The sequence below is a fragment of the Ammodytes marinus genome (genome assembly GCF_949987685.1).
Source record: "Ammodytes marinus genome assembly, chromosome: 1".
NCBI lineage: Eukaryota > Metazoa > Chordata > Actinopteri > Uranoscopiformes > Ammodytidae > Ammodytes > Ammodytes marinus.
In genome coordinates this window covers 28,425,140-28,441,938 of record NC_137230.1, presented here as the reverse complement: position 1 = coordinate 28,441,938, position 16,799 = coordinate 28,425,140, and the positions used below count along the sequence as shown (strand labels likewise).

The 16,799-nt window shown below is 40.4% G+C and overlaps 3 protein-coding genes across 3 annotated transcripts; 1 reads left to right on the top strand and 2 right to left on the bottom strand.

Moving 5' to 3' along the window:
* Positions 1-1,318: 1,318 nt before the first annotated feature.
* Positions 1,319-2,987, top strand: c1qtnf4 (C1q and TNF related 4; the record flags this gene model as incomplete). Its single annotated transcript, XM_080028837.1, has 2 exons — positions 1,319-1,675; positions 2,163-2,987. The coding sequence occupies 2 exons, from the start codon at positions 1,319-1,321 to the stop codon at positions 2,985-2,987; spliced, it is 1,182 nt and encodes a 393-aa protein (XP_079884963.1).
* Positions 2,988-6,217: 3,230 nt separating this feature from the next.
* Positions 6,218-9,118, bottom strand: ndufs3 (NADH:ubiquinone oxidoreductase core subunit S3). The gene is made up of 7 exons (XM_080050290.1): positions 9,048-9,118; positions 8,565-8,633; positions 8,057-8,154; positions 7,612-7,761; positions 7,319-7,444; positions 7,062-7,181; positions 6,218-6,503 (listed from the first exon to the last, which is right to left on the bottom strand). The coding sequence occupies exons 1-7, from the start codon at positions 9,100-9,102 to the stop codon at positions 6,336-6,338; spliced, it is 786 nt and encodes a 261-aa protein (XP_079906416.1). The 5' UTR covers positions 9,103-9,118; the 3' UTR covers positions 6,218-6,335.
* Positions 9,119-9,975: 857 nt separating this feature from the next.
* On the bottom strand, positions 9,976-15,970 carry ptpmt1 (protein tyrosine phosphatase mitochondrial 1). Its single transcript, XM_080024900.1, has 5 exons — positions 15,892-15,970; positions 15,637-15,793; positions 12,421-12,501; positions 11,751-11,942; positions 9,976-10,657 (listed from the first exon to the last, which is right to left on the bottom strand). The coding sequence occupies exons 2-5, from the start codon at positions 15,781-15,783 to the stop codon at positions 10,529-10,531; spliced, it is 549 nt and encodes a 182-aa protein (XP_079881026.1). The 5' UTR covers positions 15,784-15,793; positions 15,892-15,970; the 3' UTR covers positions 9,976-10,528.
* Between the last annotated feature and the right edge of the window lie 829 nt (positions 15,971-16,799).

The following is a 16,799-nucleotide window of genomic DNA, read 5'->3' as shown; positions in this document are numbered from 1 at the left end:
CAAGCTGCCATTTTACGAACAAGTCTAACTGCTGCATTGTAAATTCTGTATTTTCTTTTTGTTTATTTATTTAATTGTCTACATTTAACAAAAAATATGTGTGCTTAGATTCCTCAAGGAAACTGATAACACTGCAGCAGCTTTTGCTCTAGCAGAATGGATTTTTCCCCTGCTGCAGCGGGACAAGCGATCAGATAAAAACAATCAGTCGTGCCTCATTGCCTTCTGTACAATTAACCGCTGTAATTATTTTTCATTTAGAGGTCGGTTTAAGATAAACATACAAGAAGAACATTTAGTTTCAGCAAATAACTTCCAAGGCCTTGGAAGGGGTGCATTGCAACAGGGAAAACATTCATATTAATCACCAAACAAGTATAACACAAAGTTAACAAAAGCGTTTATAAACTGATGTCAACCCTTGACACTGGGGCAGGAGTCTAGATAAATCCCAAGAAGCTCCCAGAAAATGTTTAAGTTGTTGTTTGAACTGCTAAGACAAAAACTTGGATGTACAGCAGAAGGAATCAAATCCATGCACATTCACCGAAGGCTTACCTCATGTAGATGCGCCGACAGTGTTGTTGTAATAACTAATTAAGTAATGCACTATAGCTTTGAGGCTAAAACAGCCAATCCAGTTGCTTTACATTACCGTACACTAGATTAAGGAGCAGTTCCACTTCTACATACTGTATTTGTTCCTCGTATATGTTGATAAACTGTACTGAACAACTTCAGTGGTTCTGGTTGGTAGCTCTGTACATGACACTATCTCATTCTGTTGTAAGGGGCTCCACCTGTGCACATCTGCTTCCTGCTGGTTCATTAGAGGGAGACAATTAGACACTGAGAGTGCTTGTCTCTGTTAATAAAAGACACAATAATACCTCCTCCACTGAGAGCAATCTGCTTGAATGGTTCAGACACTGCACAGGGATTGTGTGTACAGTATATGTGTGTGTGTGTGTGTGTGTGTGTGTGTGTTTGTGTTTATCTTTTAGACACATTTGCTGAAGCTTATTCTGTGTGTTTGTGATGTGCAAATGTATGCTTGCACCATAATGTGAGATTTGTCCGTCTATGTGTGTGGTTTTATTTAGTTTTACCTCCCAGCTTGTGTAACGAACCTCAGTGCCTACTTTGGGAACTGAGGGAGACTAGAAGAGACAAGTTTCAACTGACCACAATAGAAAAATACACATTCGTTTTCCAGCCTGTTGAGTTTCATATCACGCAGTGCAACTACCCTGTCATAGCTGCAGTATTCAAAGATCTGAAAGCCCATTGATAATTTTTCTCTGTTTCTGCAGATACAATGCTGCTGTCATCGAGCCTGCTGCTTGGCCTGCTGTGCCTGAGCCATGCAGGCGGTGTGTGGGGATTCGCTCGTCTGCAGGAGGACGTGGAGTTACGCTCTGCTTTCTCCGTTTCGCGCACCAACAGCATGGAGGGAGGGCCCAAGATGACCGTGACCTTTGACACCGTTTACGTCAACATCGGCGGGGATTTCGACCCCAAGGCTGGCTTGCTGCGCTGCCGTATCCCCGGGGCCTACTACTTCTCCTTCACCGTGGGGAAGTTCCCGCACAAAGACCTGTCTGTGATGCTGATGAAGAACAGGAACGAGGTGCAGGCCATTGTCTACGAGGAAAATGCTGGAGAGGAGAGGAAGGTAGGTTTCAGACCACTCACCTCTAAGTGATCAGCAATTAATGGCTTTTTCTTGGTTGATGCTCCAACCACGCCACTTTGTGGGCATTTGTGGGTGGCATCAAATTCATCAGACTGGCACTAGAAATATTCCATTTTATAGTCATCATATTGTAAGCCCTATTTTACAAAATGTCATACTACAATATTAACTTAAGGCTGAGTTCTGATTCAGGATGGATTTGCCACTCTGAGGAAATATTTACTAAGGTAGTTTATCATGTCGAAGCTCTCTCGTTGTAGGCCTATGATATTGCAATGTGGCTCTAATCACAGAGGGTGGGTTTGTGATGGGGTACTGAAGGAAAACAGAACAGAGGGGATTACACACCAAACTCCCCTAAATGAGGAGCTGCGTGAGGTAGACGATCGTATTATGTTTGGAGTGGATGGTAAAACAGATCAGTGAGTCCGTAGCTGCCATTACTAACGTCTGCTTCCATCTCCAGGTGCAGAGTCAGAGTGTGATGCTGCAGCTGGAGTTCGGTGACACCGTCTGGCTGCGTCTCCACGGCGACCCTCGCTACGCGCTCTATAGCAACACCGGCCACTACACCACCTTCAACGGTTACCTGGTCTACCCCGACACCTATGGCTACCAGACACACCACCGCCAACACCGTCCTGCCATCAACTCCCAGCAGCCCAGGCAAGACGAAATCATCAACAGCAACCAGGCCACTGAAGCCGACAGGTCTGGAACAATAGACAAGCTGGAGGAGAAGGAGCTTCAACAAACGGATGAGGAAGATGAAGATGAAGATGAAGAGGATGACCAGAGATCTGCCTTCTCGGTGGGGCGCACCCAAAGCATTGTGGGAGAGGACCAGGTGGGCATGCCTCAGCACCAGCCGGTCAGCTTCGACACGGCGTTCGTCAACATCGGAGAGGACTTCAACGTGACGGACGGCGTGTTTACGTGTCGCGTTCCAGGCGCGTACTACTTCTCCTTCAACGTGGGCAAGCTGCCGACCAAGACGCTGTCTGTCAAGCTGATGAAGAACCGGCTGGAGGTGCAGGCCATGATCTACGACGACAGCCAGGGCGAGAAGGCTCTGCAGAGTCAGAGCTTGATGCTGTCGCTGAAACCCGGGGACACGGTCTGGCTCTACTCCCACCAGAGAGACGGCTTCGGGGCCTACAGCAACCACGCCAAGTACATCACCTTCACCGGCTTCCTGGTCTATCCAGACTCTGCCAGCAGCACTACCACCAAGACCGCTGCCGCCGCCACAACCGCCGCCAGCCAATCATACGCAGACAAGAAACCGTAGCGGCAGAACTACGAGCTATAAGGACTGAACATTGTGGAAGGAATTTGTGCAAAGTGGAAAAGTCTCCCAGTCAACAGAAGGGCAGCTTTATACTGTAGTTGAATGTTGCTTCGTGGTTGTCTTTGAAGCTTCCCCTTCATGTGAATTCCTTAGCAAAGTCACAAGGACCTTGAATTGAGTTTAGAGCGTGAATGAAAATGTCTTTAATTTCCAGCTAATGGCTTCCCAGGATATGACTTCTCAACTCAAATATTGAACCACGAGTGACAGTAATGTGAACTCTAATTGAATTTCACTCCATATCGAAAATCCGGTCATTACCTTCTCGCCTGTGTGTCTGCCAAACTCCTATTTGAATAAGTGCGAACACCAAAACGCAAAAGGAGATAGCTTCCGTACTGACATGTCATTGGCATTGGAAAAAAATAAAATTTGCCCTCAATGATTGGAGTCATTTATAATGAAATGATTGCCCAGTGGGTGCAGAAGTTAACAGAAAACCAAATGATGGCAGTTCAGTCAGATTATCAGGCTAAAAAAGTTTATTAAAAAATGATGCAATTTTCAGTGCCCTTTTTCTAACTAAAGGTCAGGCTCATTATCTGCAGCAGCATAGGGAGTTTGGTAGTCTTACATATTGTTCTTGAGGTGGTAATCACAGGATTTTACTTTTGTAAGTGCATTTGTTATCCTTGTCTGTTTGTAAAAAGTCTATTTACCTTCCTTGTCTTTTAGAGGCATGTGAAAATGATACATGAACTATGTGTTTTGTGTCAAAATGGGGTCTGACCTTTCCTCATTTTGGAGTGTTTCTCGACCTGATGCTCAGCCACAGTTGGGAGCACAGGACAGCAGGACGAAACAGACGTACATTTGGAAATGTGCAGACTGCATATCCATCCCGTACTGTCTGTTGACCCCATGTCGCCTTTGGGCCTACGGGGATCTGGCCATAATTTGATTTCTAATTCTAGCAGCGTGTAATTCATTTCTTCAGATAGTGACCACTGTGGGGGAGATTGAATTGCTTCTCCCAGACCGCTGTTATATCCATGTCTGTTTAATTTCACACCACCAGGAGAACGATGATTCAGTTCAAATTGTGATGAACCTTGACTTTATGAAAATCACCCACTCTGTTGGAGAGGCACCATGTGAAGTGATGCTTCACTGTGAATTATGACATCTATTTTTATTTGTATTACAGCTCCCTTGATAAGGATTTCTGAGAGGAGAAGTTTGGTTTAAACACATCAGTTCAAATGTCAAGTTCAATGTCCTTTTTTTTCATACGCTCTATACAAATACAGAAGCAGTCGTTGGCAATGGAATTCTTTGTACTGATTCTGTCTCCAACAGTATAAAAAAAAATATATAGTGCAAGTTTAAATAAAATAATAATATATATAAAATAATAAAATAAAATATAATAATAATACTGCAGGCAGGATGATTTACATATTGAAAGTGGTCAGAAATCTCAGAGATAGACATCCCAAAACCTGGGCACAGGGCACCAACATTATCGACCATAAACTTCTTGATAGATTTTTAAAATGACTCAGTCCACACACTGAGGCCAAAACCTTTGAAGAAGGTTACTAACAACATCCCTACAAACAGGTGGATACTGGACCACATTTTCAAACCTTCATGGGGACATGAATCTAATAAGTTCCTATCAAAATGAAATGTCAAAAAAAGCTTATGGAATGTTATACTGCATTCTTGAATGTAAACAATTGATCTAAAGGATTGAGTTCAGACAGCAAAACATATTCTAACTAGGCTTCACTTGATATTTTAACTATTAGTTTTCAAAACTTAAAAAGGGTAAATGGAATACTATCAAGCTTAACCTGAAAATGTGACCACACTGTGCAGTCATAGCGTTGAAAAGCTGAATTTCCTTTAAGTCCTAAGAGTCCTCACCTCAGACTGAACTCTTCGTCACTAGGAAAATGCTCTCACACCTCTAAAAACTAATAACAGACGGCTTCACACTTGCACACAGTGTTTCTAATCGACAATTTCCAGTTGCCTTAAGGCTGCAGTGATTTCTAAGAAAGTGACGACATTTTGGACAATGAGGAAGTCATTTTTTTTTTACATGAACATGAAATTATACTATGAGTGTGTCTCATTTCAGATGATAATGTATTTTATCAGTCTAACCTTTGGTGGCTTCTCTAGCTCATCCTCAGTGAGCCAGCAGTGCACAGGGGGATGGCCACAGTTTTACTTTAAGAAAGACCTGACCCGGGTCATTTAATCGGTCTGTGAAGGTGATACATGTTAACAAATAGTGACACATCCTGCACAGAACTCATGGTGTGTGTAGTGACTTGATTCAAAACTCAACTGACCCACCTGTGTGATGCATGCCTAAAAACGGAAAATACCGTGAATTAAAAAAGATACTCTCATGATGGCTAAAGAGCTTCATAGGCCCAGGCAAAGCCTGTTAACTGTGTATTTTTATTGAGTGAATTATCTGTACAGTAATTGACAATATGTTGAATGTTTCTGGTCTGTGCTTCTTTCCGTCTAATAATCCTGATGGAAGATTGATCATTGTGTATAAAAAAACTTTGTCGAGCAGACGTGGGTCAAAATGTGGTTGAAAGTACTTCTCAGATTGTGTTCAATTTGGCTAAAAATATGTTGCCAAAATAAGCAATTTTGAGTCCCAAAAACATAAATCTAGTCATGATAAAAAAAATTACAAAGCAAAAATAAACATTCTGACCTGCGTCTTGTTTTTAGTAGTGTTTTGAGTATTCCTTTTTCTTATATGTAAAATGAATGCTTCAATGAAAATGTTTGACAAAATAAAAAATATAAAATGTACAGGTTGCATCAGATATCATGAATCAATGGATGAAAGCATTGGGAGAAATGTACAGCTTCACATCTCCCCCGTTAATATTCTGTGCTGCAGTACCACCTGCTGGGCCTTTCTAGCTCCTTCACTGTAAGTGAGAGAACGGTTATTAATGCCACAACATACAGTAATATTTGAGACAAAGGAGCTTGTGACTGAATGGGAGGAAATCCCTGCATCCACTGGTCAATTACTGGTAGAAAGCCTTTTATAAACAGCAGATTTGAATGAATTGTTCAAAAGCCAAATAAAAAAAAGTGTACAATTCTGGTATCTGCAAGTTTTTTGCCATGAAGGGTAAGACATTTTAACTTAATCTTGCAAAAAAAACACAAATCCACTTAACTCTTTTGAAGATTGTTTTATTAGTATTTTTATTTACATAAATATCTCAGATGGGCTTGTTCAGGGATATTTGGAAATGACGCTAGCAGACAGAATACGTTGATGAAACAGAAGGGACATCATTTCTTCTCCGGGGCCTCTCCGGCCTCTAGTTTGGGTGCAGCCTCTTTGGGCTCTCTGTATGCGGGGAACACCTCCCAGGGCGTGTTCAGGTCAAACTTTCTGAACTCCTGTGACAGCTCCACCGGCTCTGCCACCACACGCTTCACCTCATCATCATAACGCACCTGCAGGGGGCGACATGCTTCAGTTAGCAAGTGGTCACGGTTTCAACTAACTTTTTTAAATTTGATTTAAAGTTAATTCAGGGCTTTCATGATTAAGAATGGAAATGTAAAAGGACTTAAAACGTGTAACTTCACAAGAAGATTTTTATGTTGTATTTCTACAGGGTACTGTCTTCAAATTAATAATGAATTATTTCAAGGATTCAGTTTCAGAAAGTATTCAGGTAATAAATTATTCTCTGCCTGCACAACCTATCAAGGGTTTTCAAGGCACGTGGGAGCCCTGCATTTATTATCAGGTTGTCAATAAATAAATAAATACATTTATGAATTACAATCACAGGATCCAGCAGAGGTTGAGCTCCTAAGCGTCTGAGCACAGCTTCCATACCTCCAGCCAATACTATCACACTTACAGGACACCGATGAATGATACCGTAAGCAGCCGTCTAAATCACTTAGCCATGTTAGTACTTTATTTTTTCAAGCAAAACACGTCATGACCGATTAATGAATCACACATTAATGAAGCTGAATTAAGGTGACGACAGAACTCACCTCTACGTATCCTGAGAGAGGGAAGTCCTTCCTGAAGGGATGGCCCTCGAAGCCGTAGTCTGTCAGAATACGCCTCAGGTCCGGGTGGTTGGCAAAGAACACACCATACATGTCCCACACCTAAAGAAACACACGCTTTTACACTCCGTTTGTCTGCATCGATGCCACAAAGTCATGTGAAAGCCCTTACTATTTTACCGTTATGGTCTAAAACAGTGTAATGAATGTTGAGATTAGGCCTACAGGTTGTGACTCACCTCCCTCTCATACCAGTTGGCACAGTTGTGGATCGTCACAGCAGAGTCCACCGGGCTCAACTCGTCTGTGTACGTCTTAATGCGGATACGGGAGTTGAAGCGCAGCGACAGCAGGTTGTACACAATCTGTAAACAAAACCAGCACACAATCACTATCAGAACTCATCAAAAGAGAGAGTGAGTGAGTGAGTGAGTGAGTGAGTGAGTGAGTGAGTGAGTGAGTGAGTGAGTGAGTGAGTGAGTGAGTGAGTGAGTGAGTGAGTGAGTGAGTGAGTGTTCTATGTGACAAGAACCTCAAAGCGGTTCTGCCTTGTTGGGACGTCTACAGCTGTCAGATCAATCATGTTCCTGAACTGGGCGTTGGTGTGGTCCCTAAGGAAGGTCAGCACAGGGATCACTCCATCAGGATGGATCATCATCTCCAGCTCATTAAAACAAGTCACCTACACATACACACAAACAAAAACAATCTGGTTAAACTGGTATACGGTAGCAATGGTCTGCTGTGGCATATTTTCAGAGGCCCCAACCACAAGTTCCTGCTTGTGTGACATGTTTGCAAAACATTTGGTCAACGCACTGCAAGTTTAATTCTATAACGCAAACTGCACACTTAGGGCCCATGTTAACCTAGCTTTTTTTGGTGGTAGGTGGACACGGGCCCTTAAGGTCATTTGGCCAATACAGGGAGACAATGACCTCAGAACTACTGACACTCTTGTGGGCATTAGCACTGACCTGGACCTGCTGGATATATTTGGGCATCATCTCGGACACATACTCCCCAAACGCAGACAGCTGGTTGTGAGTGACGTCATCCTTGGGCCTGACGGTGGCTGTGTGAAGGACACAGGACACAAGAAATGTATAATGATTGAACGCAGGGATCACTCCATGACAATTAACATAGCAAAGTAAGTTGCGGAAGGATGAATGATGTGCTGGAGTTTGAGGGACATTTCTGGTTTTTCTGAGATGCCTCCTGCCAGGTGAAACGGTGCTCTTAACATACTCCCCCCCAAAAAAATTACTAATTAAGCTTCGAGTTTTTGCAGCCTGTGTATCTCTAATAATAAAAATAATAATGGATTTTACTTATATAGCACACCTTAAAATACAACGAAATCTAAAAATGCTTTACACAAAACAAGGGCCAATCAGCAGTTGCACAAGAATAGTAAAATAGAGAGATCAGTGATCGAGACCTGCATTCTTATTCAGATCAGTGTCAGAAGTGTTTACTCACGAGTTGCGTCTGTGGTGGAGCTCTGCAGCCTGGTCTGCTGCTGCTGGAGCAGACACGAAGTCCTGGCAACTGAAAATGAAATAAAGAAAATAAACAAGAAGAAGGATGCAATGCAAACAAAGAATTAAACATACCACTGAAAACTGAATCTGCATGTCTACAAATGAACTCCAACAAAAAGATCCACCAAGAACACGTGGGTACGCAATTGATTGTTTATAAAAGACGCAACGTCCTGTTAATGTTGTCTCGATGAACTCATATGTAACGTAGGGTAACACAACATCTGCATTATAACGTCGTGTCTGTTATTATATAGCGGCTAACGTTAGCATTAGCTAGCTCGAAGGTCAAACTTGAGACATTTGACGGCTTCAAATGAGACAGTGCAGTTTTCGGAGGCGAACAAAAACACGCTGAATAAGACAGACACCTGCAGCAAACAGGCCTGTAAAAATGTAAATGATTTTCAGGTCAACGTACTGTTATAACTCCGGCCGAGTCCTCCGCGGACAAACCGCATCAGCGACGCCGCCATGTTTCCTCTGAAGCCGTTTTTCTTCGGGCACAGGAGAGCGACTGTCAGCGCTTTGTCGCCACCTGATGGGCCGGAGGTGGTGGTCTGTGAGAAGAGCTGGACCTTTTTTATGTTTTATAAGCATAACAAATACATGCGAAGTCTTTGGCAGTGAAAATATTTAATCTCCCTCTATCAATGCAAAAGGCAAAACGTACACATTTATAAATAGTTCTAAGTATAAAAATGGAGATGAAATAAAATGTATTCAAATAAAATGGAATGTAACACAATATACTGAAAACAGTATATAAACACATGGTATGAACCCCTAGTTTATAGCTGTGCTGCCCTTTAAATGAATGAAGAAGAAAAAAGCGACTATAAAAAGCTTTTAACCCTCGATTAATAGGAAAACTACTTTAAAGGCCACTGCTCGACATTTAAGTCAAATGATTGAAGAATATTGAATATTTTTCCTTTGAATTACAAAGAAATCTGTTTTTAGATTAACCTTACTTCAAGTAGCCTAAGTCTACTCAACAACTGTACTGAGGTAAAGAAACAGTAAACCTTCATACTGATTGTCCTGTTTGATATCTTTGGGAACTCAAACTGTCTTAGACAGTTTGAGTTCCCAAAAGATATCAAATCTCATTTGAAATGTAGCCAAAGAAAACACATACAATATGACAAAATGAAAAACATTCCAATAAGGACAAACAGTATGAAGGTTTACTGTTTCTTTACCTCAGTACAGTTGTTGAGTAGATGTACTACCTTTTCAGTTCCAGCTAACATGGATGTGGTGCAACTTCTTGAACTGTCCCATAATGTGAAACATTACAAAATAAAAACTGCATAAACACCATAAGATTGTAATCATATCACAGATCTTTTATTCAACATAGTTATCACACTTTTTTTCTTTTGTAAAAAGGCACCATAGGAAAATATGTTAAACTGAAAAATAAAATATGATAAATGATATATGATATTTTATTATTATGTTTACAAACGGACAATTTCGCAATGTTGACTTGTGTAAGGGATTTAAAAGTATTTCTGTCTGATGAGACTGTTCAAAGATTTTAAAAGTTTGAGGGTTTTTCCATTTTCTAAACATTATTCTCAGCTTCAAAATTTCCAAGATATAAAATAATTATACTGCAGTCGCAATCAGAAAACCAGGTAGTCAAGGAGTTAAAGGAAAGAAGCCACAGGAATTATAAGACTTAAAAAAAGAAAGAATACTAATTGGTTGTAAATTTACTAAAACTTTACTAAAAATCATAAGAATTTGACTTTAAAATGTATGTGGAAAAAGAAATAGTTGTGGCATTTTACTTCAGTGAGTAAACATTATGTAATGAATGATTGCACATGGCTCAGGGTCCAGTCTTCCAGCTGCTCTAGGCTTGTAGTGATGTGTGACGGCCCTCCTCTCTCAGCTGGCCTGTGCACACACCTGCAGGTAGTATTTCCTCAGCACCTCCAGCTGAGCCGAGCGCACCAGGACGTGCGACCGAACAGATGCAAGTTTCTGACAGGCCTCCTCAGGAGTGCAGCAGTGTAACTGTGAGCAGAGAGAAGGCACACTGTGAAAATCACTATATGACTGACTTAGCGAGCAGACAGTTATTTGGACCATGTTTCATAGAGGCAGTGTTGTAGATTTATGACTAGAAAGCGTCTGATTCTCCTCTATGTTGGTGTCATTACTGTTGCTGGCCTTGAAATGAAACAATGACTTTATGGTGGTTAAGCTGTTAACATCCAGCTTTGCATTGCAGCCGAGTCCAACACCATTCACCCAATCAGGATGTAGACAAGCTGAATGTAAAGCTTAAAATGAAGCTCATCGTTTCATATATTCATAGTTCATATACCCTGGAGTGAGAAAATACTAGACAATTTACATACAAAGTGTGCTGTATGATACACGAAATACATTGTAGTAGTTTGTGACCAACTGTATTAAGACAATGAAGCCAGATAAAAGACAAATAATTATTCAAACACTAAAATTGATGTTCATAAATGTTTTCATTACTAATTGACGTATTTATCAATTGTTCTTCTAGCAAAACATGATACAAGTAGGAAAATAGATAGGGCCTAAAAACATAATGTACCAAAGACAATCCCAGAAAAAAAAATAACCTCAACTAAAACATCTTCATTGTGTAAACTCGGATCTTGAAGTTCAGCTAGTACTTGCTTCCTTCTTGGTCTCATTGAACTTAAAAACAATTGTTGAACTGAAACATTTTGTGTCACTGTGTTCCCTGAGCACTCATCTCCACTTTCAGACTTGATATCACAAGGGTCCAGCCATTAAAACAAACAATCTCGATCTGATTGCTCTTAACACTTTGAAGATACCCACTTGCTGATGTCTTCAATTAGCCTCATCATTTTGCACAGAATGAGGACTATTGATTTCAATGTATGTGTTTGTCAGATAAAAATGTGAAAGTATCCTTTAGGGTACTAGGAGAGTATTTGTTGAAGGGGTTTACATTGCATTACAGTGTAAAAGGGGTTTCTATTTTTCGGCTACCTCAGTTTACGTGCCAACCATCTTATTAAAGTGATGACTAGGTTTGAGTGTAAACAGCAGGGCAGGAAATGATGGTGTGACCCCCTCAAAGTTCCTGTACACTGACCCGTATGAGGTAGGCAGCAGCCATTGTGGCGCTGCGGGAGCGTCCAGCCTTACAGTGGACGTACACACTGGTTCCCTGGTCTCTGTGCTGCAGTGCAAACTCCACGCCTCGGTTCAGGTTCTCCAGGCTGGGAACGCCCGTCAGGTCCACGGTGCTCAACCTCAACTGCTCCACTCCTGCAGCCCGCCACTCCTGTCAATCAACCATCAGTTACTTATGAATGAGTGGAATACATAAAAGGCAAAAAGACAACCCTAGTCCTATTGACACAGTTTGGATTGGTAAGGTAATCTAAGGCTTCACCAAATCATTATTTTCATTGTGTTGATAAGTATGCAGATTCATGCCACAAACAGCCACAAAAAATAGGCAGTAAATACCAACTTCAAACCAGTTCTTGTCTTTTACAATAGAAAGCAATGTTATATTTGTAAAGAAGGGTCACAGCCAAATTACTTCGAGTCGTTACATTCCAATAACGGAACTGTGTGAATACGTTTCTGCAGTGTGGCTAAGTCCCCTGTGTTTTAGGATGGCCTGGAGAAAAATGTCAATGTAGCGACATTGACCAATAAAGCAAATGAACTTAACTTTTATTTTATTCACACAAGACAGCTGGCACAGCTCAATCTTTAACCCTAGAGTGGATAAACAAGTGACGTGAACTCACCTCAGCAGAGTTGCAGAAATATTTGGTCTCATACATCTCATTCATGGTGATAACCCCTCTGACATTCTCTGCTTCAACCAGCTGCAACATAACAAATGGCCACCGTCAGTTCTCAGAGTCAAACATACAGACAACAACGTCTATTCATTGGCTTGATTTATTCAGCATCACATCTTTTTACACAGTTTTTAAACAGTTGCAGTTTACTTCTCCCTGTGGACTAATCAATCGGTAAAGTACTTTAGTCAAAAAATAGTTTTACAACATAAACAGCACCATCACCGCAAAACTAAAAAGATTGAGTTGCCTGTCAATTTTTTTTCTATGCTTTGAAATGAGAAAGACAGTTTAGTGCAGGCAATAGAATAAATTGTAAAATAATTTTTTTCAGCTCAGATAATTTCTATGAGGTGTCCAGAACAACATACTAAAAGTCCTAAGAAATCCTAGTTGAGGAAATATGTATAATTCCCATCAATCCGAGATGTGTGCCAATAAGGCGAGACAACAATACAACCCAATGGGGCTATTTTTTTCCTTTAGTCCTATCAAAATGAAACTTTACACAATAAAAGTATCCATGAAAATTAACTTTTTTTGTATTACAAGTTTCTTTGAAAATGAATTTGTATATGCAAATGAGCTATACACTTATCGTACATGCCCAAAATAAAACCAAATAGGCTTACTTTTTTCCTTTACTCCTACCACAATAAAACTTAACATAGTAAAAGTATACTTGAAAAGTAACTTTTTTTGTATTACAAGTTTCTTTTTAAAATCAATTTGCATATGCACATGAGCTCCACACTTATTGAATATCCAATCATCCTACTGCCAATGGGTGATGGCGATGCTGCTTTTAGACTGGCCTCTAACCAGAAAAACTGCCTGGCTTACCTGAGGCACCCGTTATACCCCTATAACAGGTGCCTCTCAGGAATTAGATTCATCTCTCCCCCCATACAGTGATACAAGAGCTTTTTCATCTGCTGCAATGATGATGCTTTTTCCCACATTTTCCTGTAACTAGCTTGTTCGAGAAAGCTAGTGTAATTTTTTACTTTTTTCAGTGCCATTCCCTTTCCTATGCCAAATAGACGAGAAGTAGAATCACAGCCTGAAATGGCATGGATAAAGAGGAGATCGTCACGCACCTTGGGACCAAGTAACTCCTTTGTCTACTTTATGCACCATATGTGTCTTGTTTTTGTTGCTTTCTTTGGTTCTGGTGCCAGAAACAGCTCGTGTGCATTCAGACCAGCATGATGCAACAAGAGTACCAACAAGTCTGTGTCATCACCTTCTGAGACTGTGTCTTTTGTTCTGGCAGAGGTAATGGCAGTTTGGACAATGATCACATCTATATCGTGCTTTGCATGGTCTGTGATACACACTATTTTTTGTATTACAAGTTTCTTTGAAAATACATTTTAATATGCAAATGAGCTATACACTAATCAAATATAGGCTACCCAAAATATATACGCATAGGCTTCATTTCTTTACGCATAGGCTTCATTTTTTCCTTTAAAGATCCAAGTGACTGCTGCAGATATTGCTGCGGTTGGTCGCATACACATTCAGTACTTTCTGATTCCTCCGATATGTGAACCTATTGTGTATCAGCCACTGGCTCTGTTGCCAGCAGATAACAAAACATCACAGCTGGATGTTTTGTGGAAGACATCCCTACTCCTTCACTCTCAAAGACCATTATGGTCTGGTATGATGCAGATCCTGCATCTTCTAGATGAACACCCTGGGAGAGCTTCAGTAACATTACTTTCAATGATTGATCTTGATCCCAGTGATGAATCCTGCATATACTCAACACTGAGGTTTGTGGCAACTCAAGCTCTGCAGTATGATGTGACCCCTGTTCTGACGTTCGACCAACCCCTTCTGGAAAGCCTTGACCATTATAAGTTAACTTCTAATACAAATGTTATACTTTTCATATAGACTTCCATTGTGTAAAGTTTTAATGTGGTAGGAGTAAAGGTAAAAATTAAGCCTATGCGGATATATTTTGGGTAGCCTATATTTGATTAGTGTATAGCTAGCTAATTTGCATATTAAATACATTTTCAAAGAAACTTGTAATACAAAAAATGGTGTGTATCACAGACCATGCAAAGCACAATGCAGATGTGCTCATTGTCCAAACTTCCATTACCTCTGCCAGAACAAAAAACAGTCTCAGTAGGTGATGACACAGACTTGTTGGTACTCTTGTTGCATCATGCTGATCTGAATGCACACAAGCTGTTTCTGGCACCAGAACCAAATAAAGCAACAAAAACAAGACGGATATGGTGCATAAAGTAGACAAAGGAGTTACTTGGTTCCAAGGTGTGTGACAATCTCTTCTTTATCCATGCCATTTCAGGCTGTGATTCTACGTATTGTCTATTTGGCAAGGAAATGGCACCGAAAAAAGTAAAAAATTACACTAGCTAGGTGTGTGTGTGTGTGTGGGGGGGGGGGGTTCTAATTCCTTAGAGGCACCTGTTATACACCTGGCAGGTAAGCCAGGCAGTTTTTCAGGTTAGAGGCCAGTCTTAAAGCAGCATCGCCATCACCCATTGGCAGTAGGATGATTGGATATGCTCATGTGCACATGCAAATTGATTTAAGAAGAAACTTGTAATACAAAAAAAGTTACTTTTCAAGTATACTTTTACTATGTAAAGTTTTATTGTGGTAGGAGTAAAGGAAAAAAGTAAGCCTATTTGGTTTTATTTTGGGCATGTACGATTAGTTTATAGCTCATTTGCATATTAAAATTCATTTTCAAAGAAACTTGTAATTTTTTCATGGATACTTTCATTGTGTAAAGTTTCATTTCGATAGGAGTAAAGGAAAAAAATAGCCCCATTGGGTTGTATTGTTGTCTCGCCTTATTGGCACACATCTCGGATTGATGAGAATTAAACATATTTCCTCAACTAGGATTTCTTAGGACTTTTAGTATGTTGTTCTGGACACCTCATAGAAATTATCTGAGCTGAAAAAAAATATTTTACAATTAATTCTATTTTTGGCCCCAAAATGCCTTACTTTGCTTGGTCTAGTTGTTCAGAGTGAGGACTATCAGGTAAGAAATACACCAAAATAAATAGCGCTAATAAATAATACAGTTTGTGTGTATCATAGTTTTTGTTCTGCTTCTTGGGACTAAGATGCAGAACAAAGCTAGAGAGTGTGAACGACCTGTTGTGTCATGGACCTGAACGGCAGCGCTCCGAGGATCACGGTTTCGTCCACTCGGTCAAACCACCGTCTCGAGGACATCTTCTCCATGACAACATTATAGGCGAGAGTCGGATAGAACAGCAGCCTTGCTAACGCTCCAGACATGACTGCTGACCTGTTTGAACACAAAAAAAAACTTGTACATACTCAGATTTCAAACTCGGCCAGTTTCTCACTGCTGAGCAATGTCATGGAGTGGAGTGTGTCTCTCACCCTGAAATAGTGCAGCCTAATCTGTCAACCACCAGTGCATGTGTGTGCTTCTGTATTAAAATTTCTCCATCCGGAGACGTTTCCGGCTTCCGGGACGAATCCTTCAAAATAAAATCAGTGACCTCTACGAAATCTACTGACTCATTACAAAACAGTCTCAGCTTTTATTTCCATTGTTGTACCTGCAATTTATACATTATTGCTGCCTGCACTATTCCTTAAATTCTAGTCTATTCTATCTATTTGTATTTTATCATTACATTTTTTTTATATCTGCCTTAGCATTATGCTTCCTGCTCCTTCTTGAACACATCCTTTTTATGTTCTTGAATGGAATCTCTTCATTTATCTAGTGTTTTTAAAATGTTAAAAACAAGAACGACCAGTTAATGAAAACATCAAATCAATGAGAAAAAGACAAAAACTCATAGCAAAAACTACAAGGTAGGCTACTCAAATTGTATGAGCCGCATGGATTAGGCTACTAGATAACCTTCAATTATGGACAGAAAACTGACAACATTTTCACATGGACCAGTTAAAGAAGAATAGGTCAGCATCAATACATTGTGGCTGATCTGGGAGCTGATTGGGCAAGTTAGTAGACAATGAAAAAAAGCCATAGGTATACTTGGGTAACATAATACGTAATATCACATCAGATTTAAAGCTCCAGAAGACAATGCCAGATAACATCACCTTTATTCAATTAGACAAATAAACCACGTCACCAATCCAACTACATGTTGACAACAGCCTGACCTTTGCCCTGCGAGATAAACTCCAGCTATAGGTTATTACAGTTGTAATTGTTGCTTGTTTTATTTTGCCTTTACAGTGAGGACTGATCCAAGTCAGCTGGCAACTCTTTTCAGATCTTATTTTAGTACTTAGCTTTAGTTTTACTT